General features: G+C 36.9%; 3 protein-coding genes across 3 annotated transcripts; 2 read left to right on the forward strand and 1 right to left on the reverse strand.

Moving 5' to 3' along the window:
* Positions 1–981: 981 nt before the first annotated feature.
* On the forward strand, positions 982–1,988 carry LOC114317938 (receptor-like protein kinase-related family protein). Its single transcript, XM_028264740.2, has one exon. The coding sequence runs from the start codon at positions 1,030–1,032 to the stop codon at positions 1,822–1,824; it is 795 nt and encodes a 264-aa protein (XP_028120541.1). The 5' UTR covers positions 982–1,029; the 3' UTR covers positions 1,825–1,988.
* NS2 (asparaginyl-tRNA synthetase 2) lies at positions 1,877–7,654 on the reverse strand. The gene is made up of 8 exons (XM_028264755.2): positions 7,125–7,654; positions 4,074–4,310; positions 3,374–3,970; positions 3,038–3,223; positions 2,878–2,942; positions 2,671–2,800; positions 2,472–2,530; positions 1,877–2,273 (listed from the first exon to the last, which is right to left on the reverse strand). Exons 1-8 carry the CDS (start codon positions 7,569–7,571, stop codon positions 2,090–2,092), a joined length of 1,905 nt encoding a protein of 634 aa, XP_028120556.2. The 5' UTR covers positions 7,572–7,654; the 3' UTR covers positions 1,877–2,089.
* A 3,369-nt stretch (positions 7,655–11,023) lies between these two features.
* LOC114317931 (uncharacterized) lies at positions 11,024–12,535 on the forward strand. Its single transcript, XM_028264732.2, has 3 exons — positions 11,024–11,181; positions 11,866–11,945; positions 12,054–12,535. Exons 1-3 carry the CDS (start codon positions 11,106–11,108, stop codon positions 12,234–12,236), a joined length of 339 nt encoding a protein of 112 aa, XP_028120533.1. The 5' UTR covers positions 11,024–11,105; the 3' UTR covers positions 12,237–12,535.
* Positions 12,536–19,700: the final 7,165 nt, after the last annotated feature.

Raw genomic sequence — 19,700 nt, forward strand, 5'->3', positions numbered from 1 at the left:
AATTTTAGACATTGATGGTGCCCTACTCCATTCCATCTTGATTTGTTCTCTTTCAAATGTCTCCTAAATTTGGATATTAACATAGTTTTCAAATAAAGCTGATTGTTGAGTAATAATTTTAATGTTTTCAGTTTTATTTTTTTATGAAGATACCCAATATATATATATATATATCTTAAACTTTGTTTTTTAACAGATTTACTACACATGAGATGCTAGTTAGATTATTAGTTTTTTTGCTAAAGAAAAAGGTAAGAGGAGATGACTAATGCAGTACAGTTCTCTTTGGACATGACATATTAACATAGTTTTCAAATAAAGCTGATAATTGAGTAATAATTTTAATGCTTTCAGTTTCGTTTTCTTATGAAGATACCCAAAATATATACTTGTATCTTAAAATTTGTTTCTTAACAAATCTACTTCACATGGGGGAAGCTAGTTAGATTATTAGTTTTTTGCTACAGAAAAAGGTAAGAGGAGGCGACCAATGCGTTACAATTTCCTTTGGACATGATCATAGAAGTTTCTATTCAGTGAGGAATCTAACAGTATGAACTTAGACGAGCAAGACTCTTGCTTACTAATTCTGAGTAACTAATTCTTTATCATTATACTCCTAATAAAAATAGAATTAAATTATGACTCAAGTTCATCTGGAGAGTGCAACTACGAATTTGCAATATCTGTGAGAAGGCACTCCCCCATTAGATAGATAGCTAATGATGTTTGTCAAGCCTAGAATAAGGATTGGAAACAAAGTGGAGTAAAGCTATAATTTAAATGTGTAAGCTGTTGATGTGATTTTGAACAATAATTGCACCAATCCTACTGAGGAAATTGATATTCTTCCAGAAGCACTTGAATTTTCCTCCGCTCATAGTGGCAAGAATGTCACAAAGTCAATTATGTCTGCTTTGTCATATCCCCCACTTCATTTCCCACCCCCAATCCCAAGCTTAATAAGAAGGAACCCATGTAAGAGAGCTTCAAATTCAACATAGAATCAAAAAACCAAAAAACAAAAACATGGGTTGCTTGTTATGCCATCTTTTTCTTCTCTTAGTCTTACTCTTCCTCTGTACTTCCCCTGCAGAATCCACTGATCCCTCAGGCCAGTTTTGCAATACAAACACCAACATAAGCAATAATCAAATATCAGCAAACATTGATTACTTGTTGCCTCAATTGGTCAAGGGTACAATCCTAAATGGCTATATTAACACTTCCTATGGCAAAGCCAAAAACCAAGTCTATGGCTTATCACAATGCAGAGCCGATGTGAGCAACGAAGACTGCTCAAGCTGCATTCAAGACGCTGCCACAGAAATCCGCACACGCTGCCCAAACCAAGCCGATGCCAGGATTTGGTACGAATATTGCTTCCTAAGGTATGACATCAACAATTTTTTTGGACATGTAGACACAGCTTTTGGCATTTACATTTACAATGTGGAGGATGCGAATGACCCGGATACTTTCAACAAAGAACTCGGAGCTCTGTTGGATCAGATTACTACGCAGGCTGTTGTGCCTGGTAACAGAGGGAATGGGAGAGCGAAAAATAAGTATACACCATTTTTGACAATTTACGCGTTGGTGCAATGCACTAGGGACCTGTCACCGCTATCTTGCTCTCAGTGCCTCTCCATAGCGGTTGGTAACATCCCAAACTACTGCAACAACAAAAAGGGCTGTCGGGTTTTGTATAGTAGTTGTTATCTCCGATATGAACTGTATCCTTTTTACTTCCCTCTTGATTCGCAAGAAGGCTCGGCCAATGCTTCAATGGCCTATTATGTGTCTGTGGTTTCCAAACCTTAAGTCTCTTAGTCTGGCATGTCAGATGTGTTTAAGATGTCAAAAAGAATGCACATCTTCTGAATAATTTCATTTCAATTAGAACTTTTCGCCTTTGAAATATTTATAATATGTACAAGTGAATCAAATTTACATTCAGAGACACTGTGTTTGTGTCTCTGCACACACAAGATAATTAGTAGATGTGTCTGCTACGCAGCTTTTCAATCTCTACACAGAGCTTGGCGTAGCTCTCTCCAACATGGAAGTGACATTTTCGCAAGTTGAATTAGTTGTTAGCTTTGCCATGACTTCTGGGGAAAGGGATCACATCCCTGACATCGATGAGGCCGGTGGCATAGGCAACCAGAAGGTCGAACGCAAGACTGAAGCCAGAGTGTATGACGGTCCCGTGCATGCGAAGATCTAAATACCATTCATATTGTTCCTTTGGTAGGCCCAATTCCATGATCCTGCAATCATGAATAGCAGCAAATCAGTATAAAAAAAAAAAAACAATTAAAAGAAATCTCTTAAATTTTTTGAGCCTTTTTTTTAATTATTATTATTTTTTTTGAAGATATAAGCAAATTCAAAATCAGAAAATAGAACTTGGTAGCGGCAATGAACATAAAATCTGGACTTCTGCTTTCGTAAAGCTATGCTCTTACCTTGTAGTTAGCATACTCAAGCGTTCCTCATTTTGGCTAGCTCTGATCAGTTTTCCAACCTGCGAACAAATGTTCTCCAACTTAGTGACTAACAATATTGCAGTCTAGCTACATTAAAGTGAAAATCTATAGAACAAAGAATTAAAGATGAAATGATCAATTGTTGCTTAATCTCTTGCAGAAAAGAATTTCATCCTACCTTTGGTACAATCATGTCAAATGCTGCAACTGTCTTTCCATCATCGTTCAGGCGCACATAGAATGGCTTAAGTTCTTTAGGGTAACTGTCTATAATGACCGGCATTTTGTAGATTTCGTCAGCCAGATAACTGCAATCAACAAAGGGGTTAAAAGTTTACCTCTCTCTCCTCAAACAACAACACAAATACTGCTACCATGTGCACACCTTTCATGTTCTTCAGTTAAAGGTGCACCCAACTCGATTGTTGCTTCAAATTTCTTATCTTTGACCTGTCCGAAAAGCACCAAGAAGATAAATGAGATAATATTGGCAAAGATAAAATACATTTAGAACTATGTATCAATATGACATAGCAAAATATTACCTGTTTTAAAACCTCCACTGCTGCTTCATAGGAGATCCTTCGGAATGAACTTGATGTCATCTTTTCAAGGCGATCCTCAATAGTTTGGTCAACTCGTTTTGAAAGAAATTTCAGATCTTCTGAACAATTATCCAGAGCCCATTGGCTGACAGACTTCAAAAGGTCTTGTGCACAGTTTATGGCGTCCTGGAGCACCAAAAATAAGAAGAATATTAGGAAAATAACTTCACATTTCTAATTGGTACCAAGAATTTACATCAGAAATAAAGATGGAATGATATGAACAAGAGCAATATTAAAAAACCATTAATACTGAAACAAACATAAAGCTTATACCTCTAACTGTGAGAAAGCCATTTCTACTTCAACCATCCACATCTCTGCCACATTCCTTTTGGACTCTGATTTTTGTGCTTGAAATCTAGGCCCGAATGAGTATACATTTCCAAGAGCGCGTGCATAGCTCTCCAGATGAAGGCGGCCAGAAACCGTTAGATAAGTCCGGCGAGAGAAGAAATCTTCAGAGAAGTCCACAAGTACAGGTTTAACTGAAGCCCTGGACTCAAATTTTTGTTTTGCTGCTTCTTTTGCTTCCATCAGTGCTACTAGTTCACTTGTTATTTGGAGATCCTGAAGTGCAGCAGCCAGTGCTTCCTTGTTGCTATCGCTTCTTTGGAGTACTTCAATTTGTTTATTTTTTTCCTTAATAGAAGCCTTGACAGTTTCAGAGCTAATCCCTGCAGTATCATCCGTGGTAATTACCTCCTGTTTTATTTTTTCCCCAAGAAGAGTCGAAACATGGAACTTCTCACTAAATCCTTCACAATCTGCTGTTGTGATAATGGGCACTTGAACATAAAGGAATCCATTGATCATGAAGAAGGTGTGAGTGGCTTGAGTCAGGCCATTACGAATTCTTGCAACAGATGCCACCTGCAATATGGAAGAAAACTCAACAGAAGTGTTGAAAAGCTCCCAAATTTTCACAACACAATAATGAAATAAAGGACAAATTGCAATGGCATTATGAAATTACTGTAGTTGTCCGGGGTCGAAAATGTGAAAAATCCCTTAGCATATCGAGGGGTAATCGCTTCTTTGATAAGGGGTACTTGTCTTGATCTACTGTCCCAACATGAAGAAGTTTCGCTACTTTGAGTTCAACAGCATGTTTTCCAGGTTCTTCAGGCTGCTGCAAAAATCCTTCTGCTAATATACAAGTTCCAGTTTGCATGACTTGGCTTGGACGCTCAATTGATGAGTCCACTAGAACCTGAGAAATTTAAAACCAATCACCAAAATAGCTTACACATACAAGTAAATCTTTATATAGCATAATAACATTTTGTGTAGAATAAACCTCGCCTCGTAACTCAAGTGGTTGTACTTGAGGTTGGGGATTTGAGCTTATAGAGAAGCATTGATTGCTGATTGTATTAACTTACTAATCTACTGACATCCTACAAGATTTATAAAAAAAAAAAAAAGAAAAACACGGCACCAAGATTCTCAGACTTACCCAAAAAAATAAATAACTAAAATTTAAAAAAAAAAAAAAAAAAACTTATTTCCTCAATTAATTGAGACCCTAACATCAACTATAACAATAGTTGATAGCAATAATTGAAACCTCAAAAAATAAAGGAAGCTTCAATGCAAAATAGTAAATTAGCAGAATTTTTTGAAAACAAAAAATAAGAAGGAAAATATATCAACTTGAGAGAAGCTCAACACCCCCCCCCCCCCCCCCCCCCCCCCCCAAAAAAAAAAAAAGGAAAAAGATGAGAGATTTGTTGTGTATATTACTCCAATTCAACCAGAATGATGCTTATTACAAGCTGCCGACCCAAGAAACTTGATTAATCTGGTAGGTCTAACTTGGTAATTCTATTTGGGTCAGTTTTGACCCAGTTTACTACTTTGGATTTATTGTATGGGTGATTCTACCTACACTACTCATCTCCAACGGTAGTAGGCATTTTACCTATCTGAATATTACTATAAAGTATATATTTTATTTTACCTATCAACTGTTTCATGTTTCTACTCCAACCATGCTCTTTATTTTAGCTATTTATCCAAATACTATTAATTTTATAGAATGCCACGTCAACAACAAAGATGGAGGGAAATGATCCTAATGATTGAATACATTTTGCCTAGCGTTTAAGGCTAGCTACATGTAGCTAGTGAATATGAGTTGAGGCAAAATGCCTAGTCATATGCCTAGTGCATTGGAATTGAAAAAAGTGAATCACACTAGGCATTTTAACTAACAAGTATTATATGCCTAGTGCATTGAGCATCTCCAACGGTAATAGGCATTTTACCTATCTAAATATTACTATAAAGTATATATTTTATTTTGCCTATCAACTATTTCATGTTTCTACTCCAACCATGCTCTTTATTTTAGCTATTCATCTAAATACTATTAATTTTATAAAATGCCACATCAGCAACAAAGATGGAGGGAAATGATCCTAATGATTAAATATATTTTGCCTAGTCTTGAAGGCTAGCTACATGTAGCTAGTGAATGTGAGTTGAGCTAAAATGCCTAACCATATGCCTAGTGCATTGGAGTTGAAAAAAATGAGTTATACTAGGCATTTTGACTAACAAGCATGATATGCCTAGTGGGTTGGAGATGCTCTCACCTTGTTTTTTTCTTTCAAATTTATCCATGTGTGAAATTACTTAAAACGACAAAACACTAAAATTAAATATATTTGATTATCTCCTTACACCCCTTGATCTTCAATCCTTATTTTTTCTTTCTCAACTTTTCTTTTCTCTTACACATCTCTTTTGAAAAAGTGATAATCATAGTGTCTTGATCATCAAAAAAAGCAATGGATGAAGAAACGGTGGTGAAAAACCATCAAAAAAAGTGAAACGGTGAGTTTTTTTATTAGTTTGGTAGGTTTTTGTTTCAATTTTCTGGGTTGGTCTGCGACTTTTGTTCGGTGTTTCGAAATCGAACAAAATAACATAGTTCGGCATCACAGTGCCGAACAAAAAAATATAAGTCTGGTATCAAATTGCCGAATAAAAGATACATTTTCGGTAAATTACATAACAAAAAATATAAGTCTAGTAACAAATTGCTGAACAAAAAATATAAGTGTGGTATCAAATTACCGAACAAGCCCAAATTATCATTTGGAACAAAGTGGCTCTGTAAATATATAGCAACAAAACGCTAGACAAATCTATTTTTTCCAGCAACATAACATTAGAGTAATTAAAATTCACTAGCATTTTATTATCGAACAGGCCCATCACAAATTATTACTACATTATTTGAGAGGAAGTGGCTCTGTAAATGTATAGCAACAAAAGGCTGGAACAAACAATTTATTCCAGCATTATAGCACCGAATTTTTGTAAATTGTTTCGTATTGTGTGACCAAACAGGCACTTCAATGTGGGCTCTACTGATTTTGTTGGGAAGTGAACTGAAATTATCCAATTGAATGGTAACATAATACTGGGAAACAAAATTTTATCCGGTAACATGGAACTAGAGTAATTCAAATTATTTAGCATTGTATTACCGAACAGGCCCAACACAAAGTATGGGTGTAAAGAGATGAGTTTTGAAGAGTTTTTTATCATAGGGTTTGTTTTGGTAATATATTAGGTGTAATGAGAATTTAATTTTTTTTTAAATGGTGTAATGAGATAGAGAGTGTAAAGAGGGAAAAGAGTGGTGTAAGTAGAATCACCTTTATTGTATATATTGGGTTATTTTATAATTCTTAGGTTTATGATAATCTACTGAGTTTCAGAAGAGGGTTGACACACACACACACACACACACACACACACACACACACACACACACAGAGCTAGCTTATTGTAATATCTACATTCATAGTAAACTACTTCAACATTCATCTTCTCTAGTGAATGTAGACATATGTGCTTGTGTGTTTGTTGTATTTTAACCTTTTTTCATCTTCACTTTTGCCATAACAAACATATATAAAACTTTGATTGTGCAAATTGTGCCCATTCTAACTCAGACAACGAAACAGAGAATTCAAATAGAAGAAACAGAGCCCAAAACCAAATTGTATACCTGGAGATTTGCAGCGCAAGAACCATCACTAACTTGCAATACTGCAAACAAGGACGACTGTTGCAGCGGCGGCGGAGGTGGCGGCAGCTTTTGAACAACCGAATCCAACTTTTCACGAACCGGTTCATGACTTCCCACAAAAACCTTCATGATTGATCGAAAGAATGGCAATCGAGTCGGAATAGTTTCCACACACGTAACATCTTTAGAACCCACCTTATCACCTTCCACAACCGGCGGCGGCACAGGTTTTTTCGTCACCTCTTTGGAGGTCTTAACCCACCCTCCAATCACTACTCTGTCACCAACCAATCCAACTCCGCCATCGCCGCTACCCAATATGGTTTTCAATATCACCCTTTTCGAGTACTTGGAAAAGGTCACCACCGGGGCGGTGGCGGTGGCGGTGGCAGTGGCAGTGGGGGTGGGGGGTTGTTTGGTGGACATTGTTGGTTGAAAAGAGAAGAAACAGAAGTAGAGATTGAAAAACAGAGAATGGTGAAGAGAAGTTTTGTGGGAATGTAGAGAGGGAGAGGGGGGGGGGGGGGGTTTGGTGGGTTTTATTATGGGAGGTAGAGAGCAGAGGAAGGATGCTTTGCTTGGGGGAGTGAGAGGAGGAAGATGAGAGAAATGGGTGTTGGGAAGTTTGGGGATGAAGGAAGGAAAGGGATTGTTTTTGTTTGACCCTTTGCAGCCGTCTGCAAGTTAGAGAGACACAGAGATGGGGGCTGTTAAGGTTTGGCATTCTTCAAGGTTGGGTATTCGCGGGAATACCATGCTATTAAAGAATTTGAGTTTAAATTTAATTAGATTATCTGCAAATGTTTGAGACCCATTAATCTCTCGTAATTTAACTTATAATAATGTAATAAGTATCAATTTTTAATTAAGTACAGGCTTAATAATGTGAGGTCTATCACTCTTGCTATATCATTTATAAATGTAAAACATCAATCTGTTGCATTATTGTTAGATTACATGTTAAACCCAAATAAATTAGCTTTACTGTTGACGGAATCAAGTAAATATATTCTAAACTTTTGATAAACTTCTCACTAGGATTATTTTTAGAATTGCATAACCAAACTAAAGTCTAATTTTAAACTGTTAATTCTATTTTGTTAATTTCCCCTCCCTCCACTTCCACAATCTCTCTCTCTCTCTCTCTCCACCATAGGACCGTTTATTTCCAAAAGTAGAATGCAAAGAATTGATAATGAGGAGAATTAATAGTGAAGGAATTGTTAAGAAGAGTTTGATAGTGAAGGGATTAGTAAAATTATGTTTATTTTAATGATAGTTTTTATTGTAGGCATTATTAAATTATTTTTATATAAAATAATAAAACAAATAAAATTATGATTTTTACTTAACAAAAAATACAAAAACATTAAATATTAATGTTAAAAAAAAAGAAGCCCAACGAGTATAAAAAATAAAATAAAAAAATTACACTTAGGCTTGGTTTGTGAAGTGGGTTGGCTTTTTGGCTTTTTTGGCTATTTTAGCCTGGACTTAAAAGCTTGGTTTGGGAAGGGCTTTTTGGTTTTTTTGAGTTTTTTTGTGAGAGAAGAATGTAATGATTATGGGTTGGATGTGATGTTTTGTTTGTTATGGCTAAAATAGCCTATTTTGTTTTTTGTGGCTAAAATAGCCAAAAAAGCCTCCAACCTCACTTGCCAAACAGAGGCTTAGTTGGTTGATCGCCTGAATGTCCTGCTAGACGTTCGGTAACATCCTAAGTTGAACAGGCTATTTTTTAAGACTATCTCTCTGCCCAGACTTACTAATACCCTTGCCCAAATTAATCTGGAGCACCATAAACCAAACAAACATAATTTATGTCTATTGTTTATCACTATGAGTTTGGAGTGACTCTTGTAACAGAAAACAAACGTAATTTAGAATTAATTTAGGAAGTGGCTACAAGAAGGAAAAAATTAAAGTGTTTGGTAATAATTTTTTATGAACAAAAATATATAAAAAGTAGAAAAAAATGAGAATAAATTTTAATTTTTTATTTAATTTGACATTTTTAATGGCATTTTTAAGTGTTTTAGCCTCATTCTAAATGAATCATTGGTGTAGTCAAACTAAAAGTTAGATTGAAAATCAAGGACGAGCGTATCTCGTGCTATATAAATTTTTTATTTTGTTATATAGATCAAATTTTTTTTTTTTCTCTTTTATAATCTTTTCAAAATTTAAACTTGTCCAATTATCATAATTGTTTAATTTTCAGTGTTTGTTAACAAATTCAAAAATCTTTTATTAAATTGCAAGCCAGAATTATTTTGGAAAAATTGCAATTATATAATTTCAAAAAAAATATTAAATCAATGATATAAAATTTTCTACAAATTTATAAATATTTTTGTGAAAGTGATTTGTAATTTTTTTTCAATTATTTTTCAGCTAAGAGGAACCGTATATGAAAAATTAGGGCCCAGATTATTAAAAACCCAAAGTAGAATTAGAAATTTTGAAAATGGGCCTAACATGGTATTCAGGCCCAACCTAACTTCGATTAACAATTCTGGATCAATTTTAAATTATATAAAATGTATAATGGTTGGGTGTAAATTGAAAAAAAAAAAATCAATTACAAATACACTTTATATTTAAAATACGAAATGTAACAATAATTTGAAAAATCATAATTTTTTTTTTATAAATTTTTTTATCAAACATAATTAATTTAAAAAGTAATTTTTTTAATTATTTCTTATATAATAATAAAATTATTTAAATTATTAATAAAAATATATTTTTGACGTTAATAAAAATTATTAATTGATTTGATAGTTAATTAATAAAAATTTATTATCAAATTAGAAACTTCAATGTAATTTCTTGAATCAGGAAATATTTAATTCGCATTTTAAGTAAATTATTTATTTCCAGCAGCGGCGACCAATAACTGTTCCCCAGTTCTTCTTCTTCTTCTTCTTCTTCAATCCCATAAGCGTCCGAGTCCGTTGAGCATCACCGAGTAGCAGCGATCCCAACCAGGTATTCGAGTCCGGTGGGTCCTATCTCTCTATTCTTTGGGATGAATAATAAAAGTTGAATGTTTTAGGTTCAACCTTTCTTTGGTGTTATGCCCGATCTGGCATTGTGCCTGGTTTTAATAGATATACATAATTTAATAATGAATAATGCTTGGGACCCCCTTTTGGGGGTCACCCTCACCCCTCTTTGCCACGTGGCAGGTGGTGATTAGAGGAACAAGGGAAAAAAAGAAAAAGAAAAGAAAAATGTAACCAATGAGAGAGAGAGAGAGGGGGTCAAAGGGGGTGGGGGGAAAAGGGGATGAATCATTGTTGTTTAATAATTTAGGAGTGACTGGGGGTAATTGGGATTTACTTTCCAGCAAGCTGACCCCAAAACAAATTGTATTCTTAAAAGATAAACAAAATCCTGAAACTCATTTGTGAAGCCTGATTATATATATATTCCCAAATTGGTTTGTTTGCTGATTGTATATTCATAATTTGACCTTTAATTATACATTGAAGGTCTATTGATCACTATATTATGCATGATTCTGTGAGTATGTTACATGGTTTCCATATTCTTCTAGGAATTTTCAAAGAATACTCTAGGCATCTCCTAAGCCTGGAAGATGTAGATGCTGTTTGTTGGTGGGTGTGACAAATCTCTAGGAGCAATGAAATGATTGTCCAAATAGAATCCCTACAATAACCCTTCCAAAAAACTCAAAATAATCAATGTTGATTTGTAAATACACACAAAGGGCAGTGGGTACTTTTGTAATTCAAGTACACAATCCAGTAGCCCCCATGAGTTGGACCAAATATGATTTTTGTCAGTTGGGGACCTCTTTTGGGTTGTTATCAGCACTGTCTGTTTTGCCATTATTTGACCACTAGCCTTCTCTCTCTCTCTCTCTCTCTCTCTCTCTAATATATTGACTTGCAATTTATATCTGCTTCAAACTTCCCCAACACCAAGGCAGTAATGGCCAACACTAGACTCCTAAACAACTTACTCTTGCTGTTCTTCACCATAATTTGTGCTGCACATGTTATACAAGGTCAGGTTACAGTTGGTTGTTTCTTCCTAAATTTTATTCTTGTTTAATGTTCTGTTTCTTCTGGGCTTTTTGCAAAACCCTTTTTAGTAAGAACTCTGTTACCTTTTACAGTGTACATCAATTTGTTCTCTTAGTTTGCATGGTCTATCTATAGAAATTACAGGTTCATTTTCACTTGGTTCTTTGTTGCACCAACTATGCTAGTCATGGACCTAGTACTTCTCTTCGGCTGCTGATAACCAAAATGGAAAACAGCCCAATTTGGACTTCATACAGGTCTAAATGGGATAAGTTTGCATATATGTTGGCCTCCCCAGGTTCTGTTTTAACACAAGTCTCCTACATTGAGTCACTTTTTTTTTTTTTTTTAATATTTTTTTTATAGATATTTACAAATCCAAATTGTGTTTGTAACGTTCCAAAATTTGCTTATTTTCCTCCATCTTCTAGACCACCAATGAAGCTTTCATTTGGTTTTCTCAATCTTAGCTTCTATTGGATATTTACCAATCTCATAGGGCTTGAATCTCATTAAAGAAAGCAAGATTTTTGTGCATTAATGTGATTTGTTAAACACTAAAAATTCATATTCTGGCAATTTCGTTATAATTTTCACCAACAGCTTCGATACAGTCTTCATGCCACAATTGGTTTGACAAATATCCCACATTTGGATGAGTGCAGGATCTAGAACTCAAGTTTTATTTTCCTATATTCGTAGGGCACATCAATCATCTACCTCAGAAAGAGAATTTCTCATGCAGGTCAGAAAGACCAACTTTTCCTTAAAATTCCTTTGTTTTTTTCAAATTAAAACATTCACTTTTCTTTTTTAATTTCATGTTTGTTTGTAACCTCGTTGGAGTCTATAGGATAGCATTAAACAATGGATGAACAGGAATTCAAGAAGAGCGATGATTGGATCGACTGCACCGACCTGCACTTATAACGAATGCAGAGGGTGTAAGTACAAGTGCAGTGCAGAGCAAGTTCCGGTGGAGGGAAACGATCCGATCAACAGCGCATACCACTACAAATGTGTTTGCCATAGGTGAATGAATGTCCACAATTTTTGGCAAATAAATGGAGTCTCGGTAACTTCTATTTTACTACACCATTTTGTTAGAGTACAACTAGTAGTTAAAAATCAGTGACCAATTAGCTGTTATAGTGTCCTTACTGTTTCAGAATGTTGGACTGTATAAATTTTTGTATTACTCTCATTTTTAACTTTTCCTTAGAAAAATATGTTCTTGTAGATTCCCCCCCCCCCCTCTTCCAATTTTGTTTGTATTGCATCTGCTGTGTTCCATATAAATAATGAATAGAATAATAGTTTGAATAATGTTTGCCATGTTCCTAGTCATTTTAATTTCTGCCAAAATCTTGAGTGAATGGCCTTTCTAAGAACATTTGTTATTTGATGCAATGCAACTTCATGATTGCTAACACAATAAACGGAATGACGGACTGTTGAGAGGAATAACTAAAGCATTTTTATTTTATGTTTTTTGGTTGGTCTCTAGAAATGTGTAGTTTGGATTTTTGGCAGTTTGGAGAGGCACCGCACTGCAGGGGCACATGGAAGTGGTCCCAACATTATATACATAAGCCATGGGAAATTCATTATTTCAGTATACATACTTAATGAAATTCACTAGCATCTATAATATTATATGAAAATATTTTCTGTACACATCTTTTAAAAATAAAAAAAATCTCAATATATGCTTTTTGGGTAAAAAAAACTAAATTTTAATTTTTTCGTTATTATTACTTTACTTGCTACACATTATATACTCCTCTGTTGTTTGTAAAACAATACTCTTATAACAACTCTCATATTACTTTAATTTCTAGATTTATACTCTATTAGTAATAAAAAAATGTTAGTTTTTTCGAGCAGATTTTTTTTTCCTTTTGCTATTTTCAGTCGGACAACCAGTGTCGAATTATTTCATTATATTCAGACATCAACTACCGAATTATTTCATTATATTTGGACATCAACTGTCGAATTATTTCATTATATTCGGATATCAACTGCCGAAAGTTTTTTTTTTAATTTTTTTTCGTAATAAATTTGTCGAACTAATTACTTTTATTCGGAAGTTAAGTTTCGAATTAAATGTATAATTTTGGAAATCTAGTGCTGAAATTCCCACACCTAAAAACATTAATATATATATATATATACATATATATAAAACGAGGGTTTTATGGCAATAGAGTGCACAGAGATCTGAAAATGATAAATATAATAACAAAATGAAAAGATATCTCATTTTTAACAATATTTTGGAAGATTTTCAATGATATTTTTAATAGAGGTTCAATAGAATCTTCAATAGGGGTCTTCAATAAAAGACTTTGCCTTTATTTCACTTCACACTGTGATCTTGAATGGTTTTTACGCGAGTCTATAATGAGTCTACAAATCTGAAAGTAAGGTCACTCTGTTAACATATAATATACATTTGTACTATACATTTGTATCTGTAAAGAAGAAAGCTCACCTTTGTAGCTGTATACATTTGTAGCTGAAAGCTCACCTTTGTAGCTGTAAAGAGAGCTCACCCACTATACATTTATATTGTTTAATGTATTGTCATAATGCTTGTCTCCTTCTCCTCTCTATAAAGAGAGAGAGCTTATTCTCTTGTACATACACAAAAACATAATAACAGATAGTGAAGAGACAATCTTCATTCTAGTCTCTCTCTTTTTTCTCTCTCTCTCTCCTTAGCAATCTTTCATGGTATCAGAGCCCAGTAATACAATTCTGGCATTCTTCAATTTTGGTGCTTAGTCCCGTACACAGTGGAACTACACCAAACAGCTCGGAATCTCCTTACGATTCCAACGGCACCAATCCCGTCACCGGAAATGCTGTCACACGCTCTCACGCGCCGCCTCTTTGCTCGACGCGTCTCTGCTTCTGTTGCCACGCTCACACGCGCCTTCACGCGCCTTCCACTCTGCCCTTTCGTGCGCCGCGCCTGCTATCGTGCACCCGCGTGCGCCATTTGTCTACCGTGAGCCGCGCGTGCGCCGTTCCGCTATTGTGCACCCGCGTGCGCCGTTCTACTACCGTACGCCGCACGCCGTCTCTGCTACCGTGCGCCGCACGCTCTCTCTGCTAACGTGCGCCGCTGACATCATTTTCTATCCTGCTGACATCATCTCTACACAGCCCACCTTTCCTAGCTATTTTCGGCCTTCCAGACTCACTGGTACGCTCTATTTTACCTAATTTTGCTCCTACAGGTCTATTCCTATCAATTTAGCCCTACTCAACTATTATTATGGATCGTCATGATGCCTCCCATCCCATTTCTGTTATTTTGAGTGGTTCCAACTATGTTCTATGGGCCCAAGCCATGTCTTCCTTCCTCAAAGGAAAGAAGCTCTGGCGAATTATCACCGGGGACATGACCCAACCGATGAAAGACACTGCTGAAACCACTGTTTCTCCTGCTACTCCTACATATGAAGATCGTCTTGAGGAATGGGACAGTAAGAATTACCAAATCATTACCTGGTTTCGAAATACTTCTGTTACGTCTATCAGTCTTCAGTTTGGTCGCTTTCAGCTTGACTCTGTCACTACTCCTGCAAAAGACATCTGGGATTTTTTAAAAGAACGATACCAGACCACTGGTCTTGCTCATCAATATCAACTTCAGAGCCAACTTCATCGGATGCGCCAAGAATCTAGTCAGTCCATCAATGACTTCCTTTCTCAAATGTACTCCGTTTGGGACCAGCTTGCTTTTTTCGAACCGACTTGGTTTCACCGAGAAGATGCTGTTTTATTTACTGCTTATCGTAATCAGCAAAGGTTGGTGCACTTTCTCATGGCTCTCACTTCATCTTTTGAGCCCGTACGTGCCTCTCTTCTTCATCGCCATCCCTTGCCCACTCTGGAACAAACTATTTCTAAGTTGCTATCAGAGGAGACTCGTCTTGGTACTCTCCAATCTCATCATGTGGACTCTGTTCTTGCCACTCCTCCGTACCGGCCATCATTCACCCAGCGGACCACTGCCTGCCTCTACTGTCAGAATCGGGGCCTTCTTTCCACATATCTCCTAGTCAATTGCCCCGTCAGAACCTGCCGATACTGTAACAAACTTAGTCCTGGTCATCTGCAACAGGATTGTTTTCGCAATCCATCCCGCTCATCCTCCAACAGCCACTCTTCTCGCGGTGGTTCTCCTCGGGGGAGCTTTCATCGTTCCCGGAATCAGTCTCATTCTGGGAATCAGTCTCATCACACTGCTGCTGCTGCCGCTGAGGGTTTATCCGAGTCTCCTGCTCCGTCTACCCCTCTCGTTTCTCCAACGGATGTCGAGGCCATATTCAAACACCTTCTACCCCCAACTGGTACACCTCCTCATCCTGCTTTGTCTGTAATTCCAGGTAACTTTTCTTGGTATTTTGACTTTGCTTGTTGTAATCATATGACCTCCTGTTCAACTATATTTTCTTCCATCTCTTCATCTCCTCATATTCCCTCAATTCAAACTGCTGATGGTTCTCTCATGACTGTCCGTCATATTGGTACTGTTTCCACATCTTCTTTATCTTTACCTCAAGTTTATTATATCCCTGCTCTCACTTTAAACCTTATCTCCATTGGTCAATTATGTGACCTTGGTCTAACTGTCACTTTTTCTGCTACTCATTGTTTGGTACAGGACCCTCAGACGAGGCAGACTATTGGGATCGGTTGTAAGCACGGATGTCTCTATGAGCTCATTCACCTTCATGTTCCTGACTCTCCTCAGATCGCTGCTCCTGCATCTGCTTCCTCATTATCTCCTTTTCATCTTTGGCATTGTCGCTTAGGGCATATTTCTATTAATCGCTTAAAGTCTTTGGTTTCTAGTGGCCAATTGGGTCATGTAATTCCAGACTCTTTCGATTGTATACCCTGTCAACTTGCCAAACAACCTGCTTTATCCTTCAATAAAAGTACTTCTGTTTCCTGTGCACCTTTTGATCTTATACATTCGGATATTTGGGGCCCCTCCCCTACTACTACTATGGGGGGATCTCGTTATTTTGTTGTTTTTATTGATGATTTTTCACGGTTTACTTGGATTTTTCTCATGAAAACTCGGTCTAAACTCAAAACCCTTTATTATCGATTTGCCCAAATGATCCACACCCAATTTTCCAAAACCATCAAACTTTTTCGCTCTGACAATGCTATGGAATATCGGGATTCCGATTTTCTTTCTTTTCTTCAGCGTCATGGTACACTGCCTCATCGTTCCTGTGCTGGCACGCCCCAACAAAATGGCCGTGCTGAACGGAAACATAGGCATATTCTTGACACTACTCGCGCTCTCCTTCTCTCTTCTTCCTGCCCTGAAAGCTTTTGGGGGGAAGCTGTCCTCACTGCTGTCTACACTATCAATTGTGCTCCTACCCCTGTCATCCATAATCAAACTCCCTTTGAACGTCTGCATGACACTCCCCCTTCCTATACTAATCTTCGGGTTTTTGGCTTTGCCTGCTTTGTTCTCCTTCAAACTCATGAACGCACCAAGCTTGAACCTCGTTCTCGTCTTTGTTGCTTTCTTGGGTATGGAATTGAACATAAAGGTTTTCGCTGTTGGGACCCTCTCTCTAAACATCTTCGTATCTCCCGCCATGTCGTTTTTTGAGAGCACCAAATGTTTTCCTCACTATCTTCCTTTCACTTACCTGCACTTTCCACTAATGTACTGTTTACTAATCCTTCCATAGATCTCTTCTCTGATGATTTTGATACAGGTTCCTCCTTCATTGAGACACCCTTGCTCACTCCTGCTCCTGACCAGACTGCTCTCCCTGAAGGTCCACCTCTCCCTGCACCACCTTCTTCTCCACCGGTTCTTCCTCCCACCGATCCTCCTACGGGTCGACCACACCGGGTAACTCAACCTCCTATCCACCTTCGTGATTATATTGTTGGGTCTGCTGCCTTTTCTACTTATGAACCTACCTCCTATCGTGAGGCTTATACTAATCCTCTTTGGCAGCAAGCTATGACTGATGAACTTCAAGCTTTGGACAAAACTCATACTTGGGATCTTGTTGATCTTCCTCCTGGCAAAACTGCGATTGGCTGCAAATAGGTTTACAAAATCAAGACTCATTCTGATGGCTCTATTGAACGCTACAAAGCTCGTCTTGTTGCCAAGGGTTTTAACCAGGAATATGGGATTAATTATGAGGAAACCTTCTCCCCCGTTGCTAGGCTTACCTCTGTTCGCAGTTTACTGGCTGTTGCTACTGCTCGCCACTGGGAGCTCTTTCAAATGGATGTCAAAAATGCTTTCCTCAATGGTAATCTTCTTGAGGAGGTCTACATGCAACCTCCACCTGGGTCTACTTTTCCCCCTCATAAGGTTTGCAAACTCCAGTGTGCCCTCTATGGCCTCAAGCAAACACCCCGCGCTTGGTTTGCTAAGTTCAGTTCTACCATTCATGACTTCGGGTTCACCTCTAGCTCCTATAACTCTGCTCTTTTTATACGGACTACTCCTCGTGGTACCACTCTTCTCCTTCTGTATGTGGATGATATGATTATCATTGGTAATGATGCAGCTGGTATTATCCACCTTTAACGTTTTCTCCACCGTCAGTTTGAGATGAAAGACCTTGGTACTCTTAACTATTTTTTAGGCCTTGAAGTCTCTCATGATTCTACTGGCTCTTATTTATCTCAGGCCAAATATGTATCCGATCTTCTGGCTCGTGCTGGTCTTACCGATTGCAAAACTACATCTACTCCAGTTGATCCTCAGATTCGTCTCACTCCTCTCGATGGGGCTCTCCTCCATGATGCTACTCTTTATCGCCAGCTCGTCGGTAGTCTTGTCTATCTCACAGTGACTCGTCCTGACATTGCCTATGCTGTTCACATTGTTAGTCAGTACATGTCGGCTCCTCGCACTCCCCACTATACTGCTCTACTCTACATCCTTCGATACCTCAAAGGTACTCTGTTACATGGCCTTCACTACTCTGTTTCCTCCTCTCTTGAATTGCGTGCCTTTTCTGATGCTGATTGGGCTGGAGATCCTACGGATCGACGCTCCACCATGGGATTCTGTTTCTTCTTAGGGGATTCTCTTCTTACTTGGCGTAGCAAGAAACAATCCCTCACTGCCCGTTCTAGCACCGAAGCTGAATACCGGGCTCTTGCTGATACTACTCAGGAACTTCTCTGGCTTCGCTGGCTCCTCACTGATATGGGTGTTTCCTCTTCTGGCGCTACCTCTCTTTATTGTGACAATCAGAGTGCCATTCAGATTGCTCACAATGATATTTTTCATGATCGTACCAAGCATATTGAAATTGATTGTCATTTCATTTGACAGCATGTTACACGTGGTACTGTTCATCTTCTCCCTATTGCTTTTGCTGATCAACCTGCTGATATTTTCACCAAGGCGCATCCTCCTGACCGATTCCGTGATCTTGTTTTCAAACTCAACTTGGTCGATGCCTACCCTCCTTGAGTTTGCGGGGGGCTGTTAACATATAATATACATTTGTACTATACATTTGTATCTGTAAAGAAGAAAGCTCACCTTTGTAGCTGTATACATTTGTAGCTGAAAGCTCACCTTTGTAGCTGTAAAGAGAGCTCACCCACTATACATTTATATTGTTTAATGTATTGTCATAATGTTTGTCTCCTTCTCCTCTCTATAAAGAGAGAGAGCTTATTCTCTTGTACATACACAAAAACATAATAACAGATAGTGAAGAGACAATCTTCATTCCAGTCTCTCTCTCTTTTCTCTCTCTCTCTCTCCTTAGCAATCTTTCACACTCAACAAGTGTCTGGAAATGAGGGTTGAGTGATGTGTGTACAAGTGAATGATATAATTGTAACTTTTAGTGTATAGATTGAGAAAATTAATTAATAAGTGTGTATATTGAGAAAAATATGCACTAAAATAATAAAGTGCGTGAAAATAGAATTTCCCATAAGCCGTGGCTCACATGGGGAAGGAAAATTTTTGTTTATTTTCCTCTTGATTATATCTGTATATACACACCGTTTGTAACAAAGTGAAAAAATTAATGTAATTATTTTAAATTTATAGACCATATGATGTTTTTATTAGGGTAAATTATCAACAGGTCATGATAGTTAGATTTAATTTTTATCCAGTCTTATTAAAAATAAGTCATAATAAAATCATAACTAAAAATATTTTTTGTGAGGATTTTTTGTATGTGTTGCTAAAAATTAACAATTTGTAACTTTTTATTTTTTATTTTTTTATCTTGGTTTTTATAAGTTATCGCCAAAATTTAAATTTAGTGACATTTTTCTGTGATGAATTTTTTAAATTGTTGCTAAAAGTTAAAAATTAACGACTTTTTTTGTGACATTTTTTTAAATTGTTGGTAAAATTTATAATTAGTGATATTTTTTATGATAATTTTTAAACTGTTATTAAAAATTAATAATTAATAACTTTTTTTAATAGTGTTTGATGGAAAAATAT

The sequence above is a fragment of the Camellia sinensis genome, chromosome 14 (assembly GCF_055761805.1).
Source record: "Camellia sinensis isolate YWXY chromosome 14, ASM5576180v1, whole genome shotgun sequence".
In the NCBI taxonomy this organism is placed as follows: domain Eukaryota; kingdom Viridiplantae; phylum Streptophyta; class Magnoliopsida; order Ericales; family Theaceae; genus Camellia; species Camellia sinensis.